Source organism: Musca domestica, unplaced genomic scaffold, assembly GCF_030504385.1.
Source record: "Musca domestica strain aabys unplaced genomic scaffold, Musca_domestica.polishedcontigs.V.1.1 10, whole genome shotgun sequence".
Lineage (NCBI taxonomy): Eukaryota > Metazoa > Arthropoda > Insecta > Diptera > Muscidae > Musca > Musca domestica.
The window spans coordinates 4,965,479-4,985,906 of record NW_026712115.1 but is presented as its reverse complement, the minus strand read 5'-3'; the positions used below and the strand labels follow the sequence as shown (position 1 = coordinate 4,985,906).

The following is a 20,428-nucleotide window of genomic DNA, read 5'->3' as shown; positions in this document are numbered from 1 at the left end:
GTTACAGGAAAGTATGCTAACCCAGTTCAAAATGCAGCAGGAACAATGGCAAAAACAACAAGAGCAAATGAAGATACAACAGGAACAAATGCAGAAATCTATACAAAAGCAAATGAGGCAGATGCTGCAGTTTCAACATCCATATGGAAATAATAAAGAAGGCGAAGAAGGAGATGGAAAACTAGCCATTGTAACCACACATGCGAGCAGTGATAAGAAAAATGCAGTGCTTTCCCAATTCAGAAGAAAGATCCTGAAGCTTTCAGACTCCATAGAAGAAGATATTTCAGGAGTAAGTAAATATGCTCTGGAAAATATGAAGGTTTCATGGGAAAAGCAATTCGACGACATCAAACGACTGCATTTAGAATTAACAACAGAACATGGAATGGAAGAGGTGGATGATGAATTGGAAGATATTGAAAGGAAAATGAATACGAAAATAAATACAGTATGTCAAGAATAAATTTTTTCAACTTTATTAGTAATAAACATACATTATTTTTTAATAAAGTTATCTTTTTCATTTTTTTATAATTGTATACATATGTACAGAGATAAAATGCAAAAAAATAGCAACTTCAGTTTAAAAACATAAAAAAATATAACATAAACAAAAAATATTCAATTTTAACATTGTCAATTAACTCTTTTCACAAGAAGTAAATGTTAAGGTATATAATATAAAAATAATAATATTGATGAACACATTTTCATAGTTTTAATATTTTGTATGGCCACCCTTTGCATCTACTACACATTGTAGACGTTTTTTCATCGAGTGGACCAATTTTGCAAGTCATAATTGTTCGGAATGTTCTGCCACTAATCCAATATTGCAGTTTTTAATGCTTTTATATTTTTTGGTTGCCGTTTAGCCACCTTTTTTTAAATAGGCCCACGAATTTTCTATTGGGTTAAGGTCGGGACTTTGGGCTGGCGTATCCAAAATTTTGTCACAGTTATATAGAAGCCACATCCGCACTATATGTGACCTATGCTTAGGATCATTATCCTGATAAAATTTAAAATGTGGCTTGTTGTCCCTGATGAACCCAAAGTTCATAGCACTGGTTACCAAATGCTTCTTTAAAATATCTAAATATTGTTGTGCGTCCATAGTTGTTTCAATAAACGCTAAGTCTCTCTCTCATACAGTGCTCACAATAACAAAAAAACAAGAGATGTGTAAAGAGTTATTTGACACTGGTAAAACAGAGCCATATTTGTTTTTGTTGTACTGTTCTTTTATTTTGCACTAAATTTTATTTTCGTTTACTCAAACTGTATTATGTGCATCACACAATTATTATAAATAGCCAATAAATATCAAAAATAATATAATAAGTGTTATTTCAAGCATCTACATTTGAAAATGTTTAATAATTATGCATGTGTAAAGTCATTCTTGACATACTGTAATATTAGTTTAAAGATAGGTGGCCTAAAAGAAGAATCTCAGGAAGTGGAATTAAAAAGAATACAGATTCCATGTTTCAATGGAAATGTGGAGAAATGGAGTGCCTTCCACGATTTATTTAAGAAATTGGTTGATAACAACGCTCAACTATCTGAGGTACAAAAGTTATACTACCTCATAACTAATCTGAGAGGAGAGGCTTTTCGTTTGGTGCAACATTTGCAGGTGACAGACGCAAACTACAGAGCAGCGTGGGAACTATTAGAAAAACGCTATGACAACAAACGAACTTTGTTTACGAAATTGGTTGATAAAATTTTGGATCACCCGAATATAAACAGTCTATCTGCAGCAAGCATACGAAATTTGGTAGAAAGCGTTAACGAAAGCATACATGCGTTGAGAGCAATGGATATAAAGTTAGAACATGCGTAATAAGGAAAGTGGATAAAGATGGACTCATTCAATATGAGCAGAACGAAAAGAAATCAAAGGAGATCCAAACACTCGAAGATGTAATAGACTTCTTAGAACAGCAATACCAGGCCTTGAAAGCATCAACGAGCAAAAAATCCGGAGGGTCGGAAAAGAGGCAATGCAGGTTTTGTAAGCTGATTGGACATGAAGTTGTGGCTTGTAGAAAATTTGCGGCACAACCTGCAAACGATAGATTTAGTTGGGTGAAAGCAGCTCAAATGTGCCTCAGATGTATTAAGCACTGGAAAGACAAAAGATGCCTGAGCGATTCCAAATGCCAGAAGTGTGGATTACAGCATAACACATTAGTCCACTTGGAAAAAACAAGCAACACAAAATCCATGACCACACATGCAATAACAAATATTCTTCTTACTACAGCTCAAGTTCGAGTCAAATCTTGGAATGGATAATATATCACTTTAAGAGCCTTGATAGATCAAGGATCACAGATAACTTCTGTATCAAGAACTGAGGTGAGATTACGAGGTCTAGGAGATACCATGGTGGGCGTCGCGAAATCTAAAGTATGGCTGTAGATAAGGCCGAGATTTTTCAGCAACACTAAAATTATAACGGAAGCACTAGTCTTGCCGAAATTAGCATCAGCTCATCCTGACAACAATTTCCATTACGACTTGGAAAAATGGAAAAACATAACTCTAGCAGATCCAAATTTTTATAAATCTGAAAGAATCGATCTGGAAATTGGCGCGGACCTTTTCCAACAAATATTGGAAGAAGGTGTTCGCCATGAAGAGAAGATAGCGGCACAAAATACAAAACTAGGATGGATTCTTTTCGGAACAATTCAGATGAAATCCGGAAGAAATAACATGAGATCAGCTGCGACGACGACAATAGAACGGTTTTGGGAGATAAATCTGAAAGAATCGATCTGGTAATTGGCGCGGACCTTTTCCAACAAATATTGGAAGAAGGTGTTTGCCATGAAGAGAAGAAAGCGGCACAAAATACAAAACTAGGATGGATTCTTTCCGGAACAATTCAGATGAAATCCGGAAGAAATAACATGAGATCAGCTGCGACGACGACAATAGAACGGTTTTGGGAAATAAAAGAGATTGAAGATGAAGAAACGATAGCAGAAGATGATTACTGTCTAAAAAAAAGATTTGTAGTGCGATTGCCATTTGCTGAAGACAGAGGTTTGGGAGAATCATATAAAAGAGCAATGGCGAGATTTTTAAGTCTAGAGAAAAGATTAGAAGGATGTCCGAAATTGAAAGCAGAATACAGAAAAACAGTAGATGAGCTTATTACAATTAATCACATGGTGAAAGTAGATGAGAGGAAACCAGGAAAATATTATATACCGCATCAAGCAGTGATACGTGAAACCAGCTTAACCGCAAAAGTAAGAGTGGTGTTTGATGCATCGTCGAAAACACCAAATGGAAAGTCTCTGAATGACATTATGCATACAGGTCCAAAGTTGCAAAAGGACTTATTGGATATTATCACCAAATGGAGAACTTGGAGATTTGTCATATCAGCCGATGTAGAAAAAATTTTTAGACAAATAAACATAGACGAAGAAGATCAAGAATACCAATATGTCCTGTGGAGAAATAACAAGAGCGAGCCAGTGCAACAATTCAAACTCACCACAGTGACATATGGCACCGCATCAGCGTCGTTTTTGGCTGTGAGGACGCTGATAGAAATTGCAAATCGATGCGAGAATCAAGATATAGCCAAAAGAATAAAAGAAGATTTCTACATGGACAATTTACTTATAGGAGCTAATTCAAAACTAGAATGTATGGAAGTACAAGAGAAGATAGCTCAGCAACTGGAAATGTATGGATTCCATTTAAGAAAATGGATAGCAAATTCTTCGGATATATTGAGAGCTGCAAATTGGGCTGAAGAAAATTAAGTATTGCAAATTCAAGAAGATAACTGCTTGAAAACGCTAGGATTGCAATGGAGTCCACAGATGGATTGCTTTACATTCAGTATGGAAGTAAAACAGGAAGACAAGGTGACCAAACGAATGGCGTTGTCAAGTCTAGCGAAAATATTTGATCCACTGGATTGGATTGCATTGACACCAGTAACCATAACAGCAAAACTATTTATTCAGCAGTTATAGATCCAGCAATTAGATTGGGATATGCCGTTGAATGGAAAATTGAGTGATGACTGGAAGAAATTTGCATATAGTCTTCATATAATAAAGATAGATAAAGAGAATGAACAAATAAAATGGCATTTTATCCCCCCGGCAGCTCCTCCTCAATGAAATACCATCTTAAAAGAATCATTGGCGAGATAAAATTAACGCATGAAGAGATAAGCACGGTTCTGGCTCAAATTGAAGCAGTTCTAAACTCAAGGCCGTTGCATGATCTTGGAAGCGGCACAGACTATATCGACACCTTAACGCCAGGGCATTTCATAGTTGGACGCCCGTTATTAGAAGCTCCGGCGAAGATCGATGAAGGAAGTTTAGCATGTGTGAGCAGGTTGAAACTGCTGCTACGAATAAAAAAACTCTTTTGGAGAAAGTGGAAAGACGAATATTTGACTACTTTGCAAAATCACCCAAAATGGAGAAAAGAAGATCGCAATCTGGAAGTGGGACAGATCGTGCTGATCAGAAATGAAGAGACTCACCAAGCTCGTTGGCCATTGGTGAGAGTGACTGAGGTACAACCGGGCAAAGATGGAATAGTGAGAGTAGTTACGTTGAAAACACAAAATGGAGAAATAAAAGAAAAGTGTTGGCAACCCTGTTGTGATTAGTGTCAAAAAATTGTGGTGCTCCGTGCTTTTAAAAAAATTATTAGTTATATGTTTTATTAAATTATTTAATATAGTAAAAAGTGTTCAATAGTGATTTTGTAACTCAAATTGATAATTGGTGTAGTGTTTTAAAATCTTGTTTTGTGTTTTAAAGTAATATCAATTTTCAAATTGTGTAGTTTTACATTCTCCTTTTATCCTCTTTCTTTTGTTACATTAGATAATTAGTTGTTGTAACATATCGTCTTGTTTTGTTTGTCATCTCATAAAAGTTGCCAACATTAAAAAAAAAAATTAAAAATATTAAAATAAATAAATTTCCAGCTACAGATCTAATCTTGAAAAATATAGTTGTAACTTGTGTATTAAAAAAAATAATTATAATTAAAATAAACAAAATGTCGTGCCCTTTCGAATTGTGTAATATTGTTGCAGAGGATGAATTGTGTGTTACCAGTTGGTTTTGTCTTAATCAATGGCATGCAAAATGTGCTAGGATTGATGCAAAAGTCGTAGACATAATTAGAAATAATGTTGGTGTTCGTTGGTGTTGTATGCAATGTAGGAAACTCTCTGCAGACTTTTATAATTTTGCAAAGGATTTGCAGTCGGAATTGACATCGATGAAAAAAGATGTTTCCTCACTATCACTCTGATTTGAGAATTTTTCTATATTGTTTGAGAAATACCAAGAATTAGATGAGTTTGTGTCGTCACCGTCAGTTTCTGGCCAGAAACGCAACGTTGGTGTTGTATGCAATGTAGGAAACTCTCTGCAGACTTTTATAATTTTGCAAAGGATTTGCAGTCGGAATTGACATCGATGAAAAAAGATGTTTCCTCACTATCACTCTGATTTGAGAATTTTTCTATATTGTTTGAGAAATACCAAGAATTAGATGAGTTTGTGTCGTCACCGTCAGTTTCTGGCCAGAAACGCAAAAGGGCTGCGAAAAATGCACCAACTAAGGGAATGGCTAGTCGCAAAGCAATTTCTGTGGAGAACACTGTTCCACAACCGGTTTCTGTTAATATCACTGAACCAACTGAGACTGGACGTGAACAGTCGTATGCCAGTGTTGTTACACACCCAGTTCCGGCAGATATCAGCGGTATAGGTAAAGGGGTAAATAATCATGATGTTATGAGTATTGATAGTGAGGTTTCTAAGAAAACCTCACAATCTACTCATGACATACAGGAATTATCACTTCCTTCACTTATTACTAGTGATCGTCCCGAGACTGCTACTGGTAAAACTAAACCTGTCCAAAGATCATTATCTATGGCTCCCGCCATGAAAATGATAATTGCAACAAGGTTTGCACCAGAAACAACGGCCGATGACATAAGCTATTATATAAAATCAAAAATTGAGGGAGATTACTTTTTGAGATGTTATAAGCTCCGATCTGCATTTTCTGAAAGTAGATCTTTTTTCAAAATCGTTGTGCCTGAAAATATTTTTGTACAGTTAATTTTAAAAGAATTTTGGCCTGCTAGGACATTTATTAATTTAGCTCATTTGCCTCTTAGACCAGATTCGGTGCCAAAAAACTAAATGACTCATTTTCTATTTGCTATCAGAATGTAAGGGGGCTTAATATAAAAATTAACCAGTTTATATACTGATAGTATTGGTTTCAATTATAATGTATTGGTTTTCTCCGAAACTTGGTTAAAAATATCTATATTAAATAGTGAAATTTTATGTTCAAAATATGAAATATTTAGAAAAGATCTTGTTTGTAAAAAAGGTGGTGGCGTCCTTATTGCAGTTGATACCAAATATACCACTAATTTAATTGATCTTTATGATTTTCTTGATATAGAATTTGTTGGTGTTTCCATTGAATTTGGCAAATCTAAATTGCAAGTAACAAGCTCTTATATTTGTAAATATAACACAGCATTTTGATATATTCAGAACTCCTCCAATATGCACTCCTGAAGATATATACCATCCAATTTTATATATCTCCATGACTCACAGTTATGTAATTGAAGAAAGTCAGTCTGACTCATTTAAAACTGTCCTTAATTACAAAAACAACTAATTTTTGAAAACTTAATACCCTCATTTCCTCCGTAAATTGGGCTTCTGTGTGCATGTGTAACAGCCGTAAAGATTTAGAATATGTAATTGATAAATTTTATGATATTTTAAATAGATTTAAACTGAAATGTGTTCCAACCACTAGAGTTAAAAATTCAAATAAATATCCGTGGATAACCCCTGAGTTATCAAGTTTAAAGAATTCTAAAAATAAGCTTTTTCGTAAATATAAAAAATCAGGCTTAACAATAGACTACACTAATTACTCTGTTGCTAGATCTAAATATACTTTAGAGTCTCGTAGATTGTATAATTTTACCTAGACATGATTAAAAATAATTTTAAATCCAATCCTAAATCTTTTTATGATTTTGTTAATCTAAAACGAAAAGTTTCCTCAAAGCCCTCAGTATTGTAATATACCAATAAAGAATTTGTCACAGGCACAGATATTGCTGAATGTTTCGCAGATTTTTTTGCCACAACCTATTCCAGTACATCTTGCCAAATTAAAGATTCGTATCCTTATAAGTTATCACAGGCTGATTAAATTTGTATGCCTTTTCTACAACGTCAGGATGTATCCAATAGTCTGCGTAGTTTAAAATCGATTAAATGTCCAGGGCCGGATGGCATACCTAATATAATTCTTAAATATTGTACAGAAACATTAGCACTTCCGTTAACTATATTGTTTAATTATTCACTTAAATTTGGTCACTTTCCTACTTTCTGGAAAAAATCTTATATTATACCTTTACATGAGTCTGGTAGTCTTACTAATGTGTCAAATTATAGAGGAATTGCAAAATTAAGTGCAATTCCAAAATTGTTCGAAAAATTAATTACTGCAGTAATTTCACAGAAAATTCAATGTATATTGAGTTCCTACTATATTCCCATTATGATGCGGATCATGATGTGTACGCGATCCCTTCGTCAAGGGAGGTCGCCCCCTCCGTCGGCAGGGGTGGGAATGTGAGGCGTGGGAACTTTCGAAACCAAAAAAAAGACCAGTACATAAATTATGCCCATTAGAGCACGAAGATGTGAGACCTGAAGAGGAAAAGGTAGAAGATTCGCAGAAAAAGGAGGTCGAAATGAACTCAACAAAGATGATGATAAATCTTTGTCTGATTATGACGACTAAGGCCTCGTCAGTACAAGAATTAAATAGTTCGACGGCAATATATCTTGATCCAATCTCTCAAATCCACATGGCCTCGTCTACATGGCTCCAAACATTTGAAGACCAGTGCTGGTCGGTAATAAACAATATGGAATATAAAGTAAATAAAATCAAGGCGAATAATCTGTTTTTCATGAGGGATGATAAACGGCAAAGAAGAGGAGCCCCATTGAAGTTCATATGGTCTTTTCAATATTGGGCATTTGGTGTGATGGACGACGATGATCGTGTGGCGACGGAAAAAAATATGAGAAATCTGTTAGCCAACCAGTACGACTTGAAAGAATTGTCAAAAAAGCATGCATCGATAGTTGATTCTACGGTCAATTTGCTAAAAAAAACAACGGAGGAAGTCAATTCGCACTTTGTGGAGATAAAGTGCAAAATTGATAACATAACCGCCACCATGAATGAAAATTACTTCGTTTATAGAGAATCTATTCGGTTCTTTATTATAACTAAACAAATCCATGAATACATAGAAGAATGTGATGAGGTGCTAAAAGAAGTCATTGACCTGTTACCGGACATTAATAATGGTCATATACACCCTGTGCTCATAATTCCGCAGAAATTGCAGTCGGAAATATTTAAAATTCGAAATGAGCTGCCCACGAAATATGTTTTACCCGGAAAATTTACTGGTACAGAACTTAAGGAGGTTTTACATTTGATGAGGGGACGTGGAATGTACATCGGCACACAATTGGTGATCGACTTGAAGATACCCCTTTTCAACAGACAGTCATCGCAGTTCTATAGAGTAATCCCGATTCCTTTTGAACATAACGGTGCGGTATTGATAGAGAGGATAATGTCGCTATACATCGTGTACAATTTTGAATTGGATTCGTTCCACTATCTGACACAAGTCATGTTGAACGAATGTAAAAACATAAAAACAAAAACATTGGGAGATAAAATTGTATGCGAAGAAAATTTTCCCTGGCGAGATGCGTCGACCAACAATTGTGAACTGTCACCCCAGAGGCCGCGCATCAAGTTAAACTGCACGTACGATGAGGTTGAAAACAGTCCCAATTGGATACAGCTGAGGCAAAAGAGAAATTGGCTTTTTAAGACGTTTAAGAATGCAACGGCTCATATTAAGTGTTCCGACAAGCAGCAATCCATCATGGAACTTCCACAACTAGGTATTCTAGCCCTTGATACAGATTGCACGGCAAGAATTGACAAAGTAACTCTAGTGGCGGTCCATCGGGTAAGAAATGAAATGTCAACTCAATTTCACTCTATTCTTTTAAAGGACGTCAGTGAAACCGACAAAGAAGCCATAAAACCCTTTGGAAACGTCTTGGTGAAACATCACGATGAGATCAGCCAGCTGAAGACGCTCGTGGACGAATTGAAGAAGCTGAAACTAAATTTAAGAGGTTTAGAATTTCATAATTGGTCTGGTCACATGTCATTTATTTAAGTTACCATAGTAGTTATAATGTTGCTAACTCAGTTTATAAGGAAAATTATAATAAGGAGACGGATAGAAGCAATACAGTTCCAAGGAAGGCCGAATGTTTAAATAAAGTATTTGCCGGCCGGGAGAATGTTCATAAAAATATGAACATGAAAATTTCTTTTATCTTATCTAGCTTAGAAGAAGTAATAAAATAATAAAGTGTCTTAGATAATAAATTGTAATATAGATCTGTCATAAAAGTTACTGCTTATTTGCTGTGAATTTTATGTACTTAAGATAGAATTTCCAATGTTATCAATTTCCAAGAAGTCATTAAATCCATATGTGGGTTTCCCAGCCATTAAATCCATATGTGTAACCTTCATTGATCGTGTACACTGGTGCATACGATAATGTTTACGATAATAAAGGTTATGACCAACGCACGCACTTATCTATGCACACAGTAGGTAGAGAAGATCACTGGATTAAGGAGGAAGAGATAAGAAATATTATTAGGCTACATTAGGCTAAGTTTGAATAACATATGTAACTGTTAAAGACAATATTTTTTTAAATAAAATGAGTACTCAACCAACATCCAAGCCGCCAACATCTTTTATTAATACTCGCGTAAACATATTGAGTTTACGGCGATTTTAGCTATTATTTGTGATAACTTTTTTAAACATTAATTATTATATACTTTAAAATGGCCATTACTCCCTAAATATTGAATTTTCGGCGATTTTAGTTATTATTTGTGATCACTTTTTAAAGCATGAACTATTAGATACTTTAAAATGGTCATTACTCCTTAAATATTGTGTTTTCTGCGATTTTAGCTTTTATTTGTGATCACTTGATAAAGCATGAATTATTAGATACTTTAAAATGACCATAACTCCTTAAATATTGAGTTTTCGGCGATTTTAGCTATCATTTGTAATTACTTTTAAATGAATTATTAGATAATTTAAAATAGCCATAACTCCTTAAATATTGATTTTTCGGCGATTTTAGCTATTATTTGTTATCACTTTTTAAAGCATGGATTATTGAATACTTTAAAATGGCCATAACTCCATAAATATTGAGTTTTCGTCGATTTTAGCTATTATTTGTCATCACTTTTATAAGCATGAATTATTAGATACTTTAAAATGACCATAACTCCTTAAATATTGTGTTTTCGGCGATTTTAGCTATTATTTGTGATCACTTTTAAAATCATGAATTCTTAGATACTTTAAAATGGCCATAACTCCTTAAATTTTAAGTTTTCGGCGATTTTAGCTATTATTCGTGATCACTTGATAAAGCATGAATTATTGGATACTTTAAAATGACCATAACTCCTTAAATATTATGTTTTCGGCGATTTTAGCTATTATTTGTGATCACTTTTTAAGGCATGAATTATTGAAAACTTTAAAATGGCCATAACTATTTAAATATTGAGTTTCATAACTCCTTAAATATTGAAATGACCACAACTCCTTAAATATTGAGTTTTCGGCGATTTTAGCTATTATCTGTGGTCACTGTTAGAAGCATGAATCATTATATACTTTAAAATGGCTATAACTCCTTAAATATTATGTTTTCGGCGATTTTAGCTATTATTTGTGATCACGTTTGAAGGCATGAATTATTGAAAACTTTAAAATGGCCATAACTATTTAAATATTGCGTTTTCGGCGATTTTAGCTATTATTTGTGACCACTTTTAAAAGCATGAATTATTAGATACTTTAAAATTGCCATAACTCCTTAAATATTGAGTTTTCGGCGATTTTAGCTATTATTTGTGATCACTTTTTAAGGCTTGAATTATTGAAAACTTTAAAATGGCCATAACTCCTTAAATATTGAGTTTACGGTGATTTTAGCTGTTATTTGGGATCACTTTTTAAGGCATGAAGTATTGAAATTTTTACAATGGCCATAACTTCTTAAATATTGAAATTACGGCGGTTTTAGCTATTATTTGTGATCACTTTTTAAGGCATGAATTATTGAAAACTTTAAAATGGACATAACTCCTTAAATATTGAGTTTTCGGCGATTTTAGATATGATCTGTTATCACTTTTTAAGGCATGAATTATTGAAAACTTTAAAATGACCATAACTCCTTAAATATTGAGTTTTCGGCGATTTTAGCTATTATTTGTGACCACTTTTAAAAGCATGAATTATTAGATACTTTAAAATGGCCATAACTTCTTAAATATTGAGTTTTCGGCGATTTTAGCTATTATTTGTGACCACTTTTTAAGACATGAATTATTGAAAATTTTAAAATTACCATAACTCCTTAAATATTGAGTTTCGGCGATTTTAGCTATTATTTGTGATCACCTTTAAAGTATGAATTATTAGATACTTTAAAATGGCCGTGACTCATATAATATTGAGTTTTCGGCGATGTTAGCTATTATTTGTGATCACTTTTAAAAGCATAATTTATTAGATACTTTAAAATGGCTATAACTCCTTAAATATTATTTTTGCGGCGATTTTAGCTATTATTTGTGATCACTTTTTAAGGCATGAATTATTGAAAACTTTAAAATGACCATAACTCCTTAAATATTGAGCTTTCGGCGATTTTAGCTATTATATGTGACCACTTTTAAAAGCATGAATTATTAGATACTTTAAAATGGCCATAACTCCTTAAATATTGAGTTTTCGGCGATTTTAGCTGTTACTTGTGATCACTTTTTAAGGCATGAATTATTGAAAGCTTTAAAATGGCCATAACTCCTTAAATATTGAGTTTTCGGCGATTTTAGATATGAACTGTTATCACTTTTTAAGGCATGATTTATTGAAAACTTTAAATTGGCCATAACTCCTTAAATGTCGAGTTTTCGGCGATTTTAGCTATTATTTGTGATCACCTTTAAAGTGTGAATTATTAGATACTTTAAAATGGCCGTAACTCGTATAATATTGAGTTTTCGGCGATGTTATCTATTATTTGTGATCACTTTTAAAAGCATGAATTATTAGATACTTTAAAATGGCTATCACTCCTTAAATATTATGTTTTCGGCTATTTTAGCTATTATTTGTGATCACTTTTTAAGGCATTAATTATTGAAAACTTTAAAATGGCCATAACTCCTTATATTGAGTTTACGGTGATTTTAGCTGTTATTTGGGATCACTTTTTAAGGCATGAAGTATTGAAATCTTTACAATGGCCATAACTTCTTAAATATTGAGATTACGGCGATTTTAGATATGATCTGTTATCACTTTTTAAGGCATGAATTATTGAAAACTTTAAAATGACCATAAATGCTTAAATATTGAGTTTTCGGCGATTTTAGCTGTTATTTGTGACCACTTTTTAAGACATGAATTATTGAAAGTTTTAAAATTACCATAACTCCTTAAATATTGAGTTTTCGGCGATTTTAGCTATCATTTGTGATCACCTTTAAAGTATGAATTATTAGATACTTTAAAATGGCTATAACTCCTTAAATATTATGTTTTCGGCGATTTTAGCTATTATTTGTGATCACTTTTTAAGGCATGAATTATTGAAAACTTTAAAATGACCATAACTCCTTAAATATTATGTTTTCGGCAATTTTAGCTATTATTTGTGATCACTTTTTAAGGCATGAATTATTGAAAACTTTAAAATGACCATAACTCCTTAAATATTGAGTTTACGGTGATTTTAGCTGTTACTTGGGATCACTTTTTAAGGCATGAATTATTGAAAACTTTAAAATGGCCATAACTCCTTAAATATTGAGTTTTCGGCGATTTTAGATATGATCTGTTATCACTTTTTAAGGCATGAATATATCTGTTATCACTTTTTAAGGCAGGAATTATTAGAGACTTTACGATGGCCATAACTCTTTAAATATTGAGTTTACAGCGATTTTAGCTATTATTTTTGATCGCTTTTAACACATGAATTATTGAAAACCTTAAAATGGCCATAACTATTTAAATATTGCGTTTTCGGCGATTTTAGCTATTATTTGTGACCACTTTTAAAAGCATGAATTATTAGATACTTTAAAATGGCCATAACTCCTTAAATATTATGTTTTCGGCGATTTTAGCTATTATTTGTGATCACTTTTTAAGGCTTGAATTATTGAAAACTTTAAAATGGCCATAACTCCTTAAATATTGAGTTTACGGTGATTTTAGCTGTTATATGGGATCACTTTTTAAGGCATGAAGTATTGAAATCTTTACAATGGCCATAACTTCTTAAATATTGAAATTACGGCGGTTTTAGCTATTAATTGTGATCACTTTTTAAGGCATGAATTACTGAAAACTTTAAAATGGACATAACTTCTTAAATATTGAGTTTTCGGCGATTTTAGATATGATCTGTTATCACTTTTTAAGGCATGAATTATTGAAAACTTTAATATGACCATAACTCCTTAAATATTGAGTTTTCGGCGATTTTAGCTATTATTTGTGACCACTTTTAAAAGCATGAGTTATTAGCAACTTAAAAATGGCCATAACTCCTTAAATATTGAGTTTTCGGCTATTTTAGCTATTATTTGCGACCACTTTTTAAGACATGAATTATTGAAAATTTTAAAATTACCATAACTCCTTAAATATTGAGTTTTCGGCGATTTTAGCTTTTATTTGTGATCACCTTTAAAGTATGAAATATTGGATGCTTTAAAATGGCTGTAACTCCTATAATATTGAGTTTTCGGCGATGTTAGCTATTATTTGTGATCACTTATAAAAGCATGAATTACTAGATACTTTAAAATGGCTATAACTCCTTAAATATTATGTTTTCGGCGATTTTAGCTATTATTTGTGATCACTTTTTAAGGCATGAATTATTGAAAACTTTAAAATGACCATAACTCCTTAAATATTGAGTTTTTGGCGATTGTAGCTATTATTTGTGATCACCTTCAAAAGTGTGAATTATTGAATACTTTGAAATGGCCATAATTCCATAAATATTGAGTTTTCGTCGATTTTAGCTGTTATTTGGGGTCACTGTTTAAGGCATGAAGAATTGAAAACTTTACAATGGCCACAACTTCTTAAATATTGAGATTACGGCGGTTTTAGCTATTATTTGTGATCACCTTTAAAGTATGAATTATTAGATACTTTAAAATGGCCGTAACTCGTATAATATTGAGTTTTCGGCGATGTTAGCTTTTATTTGTGATCACTTTTAAAAGCATGAATTATTAGATACTTTAAAATGGCTATCACTCCTTAAATATTATGTTTTCGGCGATTTTAGCTATTATTTGTGATCACTTTTTAAGGCATGAATTATTGAAAACTTTAAAATGGACCTAACTCCTTAAATATTTAGTTTTCGGCGATTTTAGCTATTATTTGTGATCATTTTTAAAAGAATGAATTATTAGATACTTTAAAGTGGCCGTAACTCCTTAAATATTGAGTTTTCGGCGATTTTACCTATTATTTGTGATCACTTTTAAAAGCATGAATTATTAGATACTTTAAAATGGATATTACTCCTTAAATATTGAGTTATCGGCGATTTTAGCTATTATTTGTGATCACTTTTTAAGACATGCCAAAGTATGCCAAATTTGATCGAAATCGGTTCAGATATAGCTATAGCTCCCATATATTTTGTTCATCCGATTTGTTATTTTTGTCCTCCGCAGCCGTAATATGCACTCTGTAACAACATTATTTGGGGAAATATATCAAATACAGCTCAGAAACACATTTGCTAAATTTTATCGAGATCGGTTCAGATTTGGATATAGCTCCAATAAATAACTTCGTCCGATTTACTTTTTATCGTGAAATTTTTCACTTACGCCCGTATTGAATCCGGAAATATCGGTTTAGATATACTTAGCTCCCATATATACTGTTCATCCGATTTGTTATATTTGTTACTCACAGCCGTGATATGCACTCCGTAACAAAATGGCCATAACTCTTTAAATATTGAGTTTTCCGCGATTATAGCTATTATTTGTGATCGCTTTTTAAGGCATGAAACATTGGATATTTGAAAATAGCCATAACTTCTTAAATATTAATTTTCGACGTTTTTAGCTGCCGAAGAGTAATACGTCATGTGGGCATGAATTAATTTTTCTAGGCATGAAGTATTGAATATTTTAAAATGACTGTAGCTCCTTAAATATTCGATTTTCAAAAGCAAAAACTGATACATTGGTTGGCTTGATTTTATTCTTTATCAATTGTAAAGAAATGTAAGGAAAGTACATAGACATTAATTGTAATCAGCTGGTAGCTTTACCTTACCTTTCTATTGTACCATGAGTTACGAATTTGTATTTGTAAACACTAATCGATACAAACTATCGAATTGTTGCTTTAAAAAATGTATCAATTTGAGAAAAAGCTGTTGTTTTGCCCACTCACACCACAGGTACTGAAATTGAAATCAGGCTATCAACATGCACTACTTTTTAAGTTGAAATTTGTTTTGGACCTAAAACGTTGTTTGCTTGTCGAAATATTGCTTAATGGTGGTGAAATTAATGCTGGTCCTCTATTACAAAGAGGCACTGGCAAAATTATACAATAAAACCAGAACTTTATTAGCAATGGTGAATGAAGTATCGCATTTAGATATAAATCACATTACGTAGGCTTATTAAAAATTTAGGGAAAAAATAAAGCAGACTTTTTTGCTACGGTGTTAGAAAATCGGAAGATACGTAGATAGATGATGTTTTTAATGCATGATCATTGTAAATCATTTGTGGTAAGAATAGCAAAACGGCAGCGAAGTTGGTAGACGCTGAAGAACCACCGTAGTTTTTATTATAGATATATTTATCAAGCAGCCGATTTATAAATATCTGCATATAACAATAAGTACCTGAATTAAAACTTGTACCACTTTAAACTTTTTGCAAAACCATAAAGTGGGTGAGGGCTTTATATGGGGGCCATACCGCAAAGGGAGCCTCTAGAGACAATTTTATACTTCAAGGTTTGTCATCTACCAAATCTTCTTAAATACAAAATTTTAAACAATTTCGTGGGTAAATGTGACCAGGACTATCACCGCAGATGTAGAGCTTCAAAATTTGGCAGAAAAATTTGTGTTGTGTCTAGGATGGTTGCTATTGAAAATGACCGATGATGATAATTTTACCCCCGCCATATGGCTACAGAGGTTATATATGACTTGATACGTTTTACAGTTTTACACCCTATGTCTCTTTGGACTAAATCCGTTTCAGGACATTTGGGGCCGATCTAGGTGTGTCCGTCCGTACCTTTGTCTAGCTAATGCGCACGATTACTCTCGAAGGGAGTATTCAATTTGATCCAAACGTACATCGCCTTATTATTGTCAAACTTAGATCCAGTTCGGATATGGGTAATATCGATGCGCTCTTTCTGGTACATCACTCCACATAGAATTTTCATAGAAAATAATTTAACTAATGAAACAATAAAGGATCATCAAAATTTGTGCTAATCCCAATATTATTATTAGTGTTTGGTCAGGTACGAAAAATTAACAATATCGGCCAACTCCATCGTACCTCTCCCACAAAGGGTTAACAATTTGAATAATTATAACTTTTATAAAATGTGAAAAAATCAGACCATTCTCTTCAAATTTCATCCACACATCCATTTTTATTAACTAACCATCTGGGGTGAAGATGAATATATTGGCTTACTCCTTCTGGGGCCTCTCAGACAGAGCGGTCAAAATTGTTAATAAAAACGTTGATAAAATGCGAAGTAAACATATGATTTTTCCTAAATTTCGCACCTTCAAATATTTCTACCAGCACAAGATTTGGTGTGAAGATGATGAATATCGACCCATTCCTTCTGGTAACTCCCACACAAAAGTTCATAATCCAAATATCTATATCTATAAAAGAGAAAATGTTTGTTTGTAATTTATGGACTCGAAACCCGCTGAACAGATTTTCCCGAAAATTTCCAAGTATACTACAACATCGCCTGAAAGTAACATAGGCTATAAAAATTTTTGAAATTCCACTTGGAACTGGAGATATAGGATCAGAATCGGAGGTACCTCCAAAAATTTAGATTTTATATGCACATATCTATTCATCAGATTTAGATATAGCTCCTATATATATTTTCGACCGGTTTCGTTTATTTTATGCACCAAACAATATATGCATGTCCTATTCCATTGGCTGAGGTTTGGCTTTAGCTCCCATATTTCGGTCGATTTCATGTATGTTATGCAGCAAACACGGTATATATTTCCGATTCCAATGAAATATAGAAGGTGTGACGGAATTTGTTGTTAAAGTAAATTTTGCAAATTATATTGAAATCGATTTAGATTGGGATATAATTTTATTAAGTAGCATTGACTCACACCGCTTTTGCAATGGTACAATAAAAACTACACAACAATTTAATTGAGGATACGATTATTACGGGGAAGTATGTTGCTACTTCGAATCCTGAGCAAAAAAATCGAAAAAAAATCTTTGAAAGAAGTATGTTATTTCGGTTAGGCTCGGAAAAGTTTGACAGTTTCCGTAATTAAGTTTTTTTTGTTTAAAGTAAAAAGGTCACACTTCAAAGCTCCGCAGTGCTGTAACCTGCTCGTTTCATCATAGTCCTTTCCATTGATCATCCCACAGAAAAGGCGCCTAAAACGTCATCAAACAAACATAAAAGAAAAAGTTTTTTTATTGATTTGCATTAAAAAAAACCAAAAGGAAAATCTGGCCGTTTCAAAATCCTCTGTGAACCTTCATTGACCGGATAAAAGTGGGCAAAGAGAAAAACAAAGGCTTTTGGGTTAAACTCTAAAAATTATGTATGAATGGTGGGCTGTAATGATTTTTTTTGGATTTCTATTCATTAGAATAGCCTTACCTGTGCTTCGTGTTGATGTAATTTAAAAAACAATTTTTGCTGGAAAAGAAACATGGACGATGCATAGAACGGCATGAAACTACTTTTTTCCATATGAAATTAGAGTGTTCGGTTCCATCTCGGTTGAGATGTAGTCTAAATAGAATTTGGATTATATAATAATAAAAATAATCAATGTTCTGTACTTATGTAAGCGGCACAATTTTTATTATTAGTAATGACTCCATCTTAATTTCTAAAAACATATAGATATTCATGGCAACAGTTATAAAGATGTTCACCTACCGTCGGTATTAGATATTTTGAATGGCCTAAACTTATTTTTATACCCTCCACCATACTATGGAGGGTATATTAACTTTGTCATTCCGTTTGTAACTCCTCGAAATACTCATGTCAGACCCAACAAAGTATATATATTCTTGATCAGCGTAAAATTCTAAGTCGATTTAGCAATGTCCGTCTGTCTGTCTGTCTGTCTGTCTGTCTGTCCGTCTGTCTGTCTGTCTGTTGTAATCACGCTATCTTTCGAATAAATTGAGATAGATGGCTAAAATTTTGCACACATGTTTATTTTTCCAGTAGGCAGGTTAAGTTCGTAAATGGGCCATGTAGGTCCACGTTTTCATATAGCTCCCATATAACGGTACATCCGGATTTTCGGTATTTTGATGATTTTAGCGACGTTATTCACCGGAATTGTTTTAAATTTGGTATTTTAAGTTCCAAATGGATACTACACCCTAAGATAGAAAATTGTCTGTGCAAGTCTATGTCTTCGTATAGCCCCCATATAACGGTACCTCCCTATATTCGGTATTTTGATGATTTTAGCGACGTTATTCACCGGAATTGTTTCAAATTTGGTATTTGAAGTTCCAAATGGATACTACACCCTAAGATAGAAAATTGTCTGTGCAAGTCTATGTCTTCGTATAGCCCCCATATAACGGTACCTCCCGATATTCGGAATTTTGATGATTTTAGCGACATTATTAACCGGAATTGTTTAAAATTTGATATTTGAAGTTCGTTATGGGAACTACAGTCTGTGACAGAAAATTGTCGGTGCGGGTCCAGTTTCGAATTTGAATATGGTAATGGCTTATGACAAACAATGCATATGTATGTCCACGTCGTATAGACCCCAACATAACGGCTATATTCGGTATTTTTAAAATTTTAACAGAATTTTTTAAGGATTTTATTTTTTTGAAAATTTCCAAATTCGTTGTAAATGGTGGAGGGTATTAAAAGTTCGGCCCGGCCGAACTTACTGCTTTTTAACTTGTTTTAACTATAGTCTTTAATTTGAGTGTTAAAAACTTATATGATATAGAACATCTATAATAGCCTCATGTGAAAACTCAGTTCAATTTTTGTTATTGTAAAGAGCTTAGCAACATTTTCCATTCAAATGAGCTATAATTTGGAATTTGTATTTCCAACGTTTAGAATAACGTGCTGCTTGGTATTTAGTTCTCTCCACCTCATAATTGAGGGCAGAATGATTTCAAAATAGTCAAAGATAATAATACTTGTTTTGTAATTTAAATAGTGCGTTGGAGACCCCATAAAGTCCATATATTTCATCATAGTGTAATTCAATGACGATTAAACAAATGTTCGGTCCCGTGCTACTTTGTAATATTTGTCGATTTAAGCTATTATTTGTTATCACTTTTTAAGGCATGAATTATTGAAAACTTTAAATTGGCCATAACTTCTTAAATATTGAGTTTTCGGCGATTTTAGCTTTTATTTGTGATCACTTTTAAAAGAATGAATTATTAGATACTTTAAAATGGACGTAACTCCTATAATATTGAGTTTTCGGCGATTTTAGCTATTATTTGTGATCACTTTTAAAAGCATGAATTATTAGATACTTTAAAATGGTCATTACTCCATAAATATTGAGTTTTCGGCGATCTTAGCTTTTATTTGTGATCACTTTTAAAAGCATGAATTATTAGACACCTTAAAATGGCCATAACTCCTTAAATATTTAGATTTCGGCGATTTTAGCTATTATTTGTTATCACTTTTTAAGGCATGAATTATTGAAAACTTTAGAATGGCCATAACGCCTTAAATATTGAGTTTTCGGCGATTTTAGCCATTATTTGTGATCACTTTTAAAAGCATGAATTATTAGATTCTTTTAAATGGCCATAACTCCTTAAATGTTGAGTTTTCGGCGATTTTATCT

The 20,428-nt window shown here is 32.9% G+C and overlaps 1 protein-coding gene across 1 annotated transcript; it reads left to right on the top strand.

The window, feature by feature from the left end:
• Positions 1-2,930: 2,930 nt before the first annotated feature.
• On the top strand, positions 2,931-3,800 carry LOC105262012 (uncharacterized). Its single transcript, XM_059127443.1, has one exon. It carries the CDS (start codon positions 2,931-2,933, stop codon positions 3,798-3,800), a length of 870 nt encoding a protein of 289 aa, XP_058983426.1.
• The last annotated feature ends 16,628 nt before the right edge of the window (positions 3,801-20,428 follow it).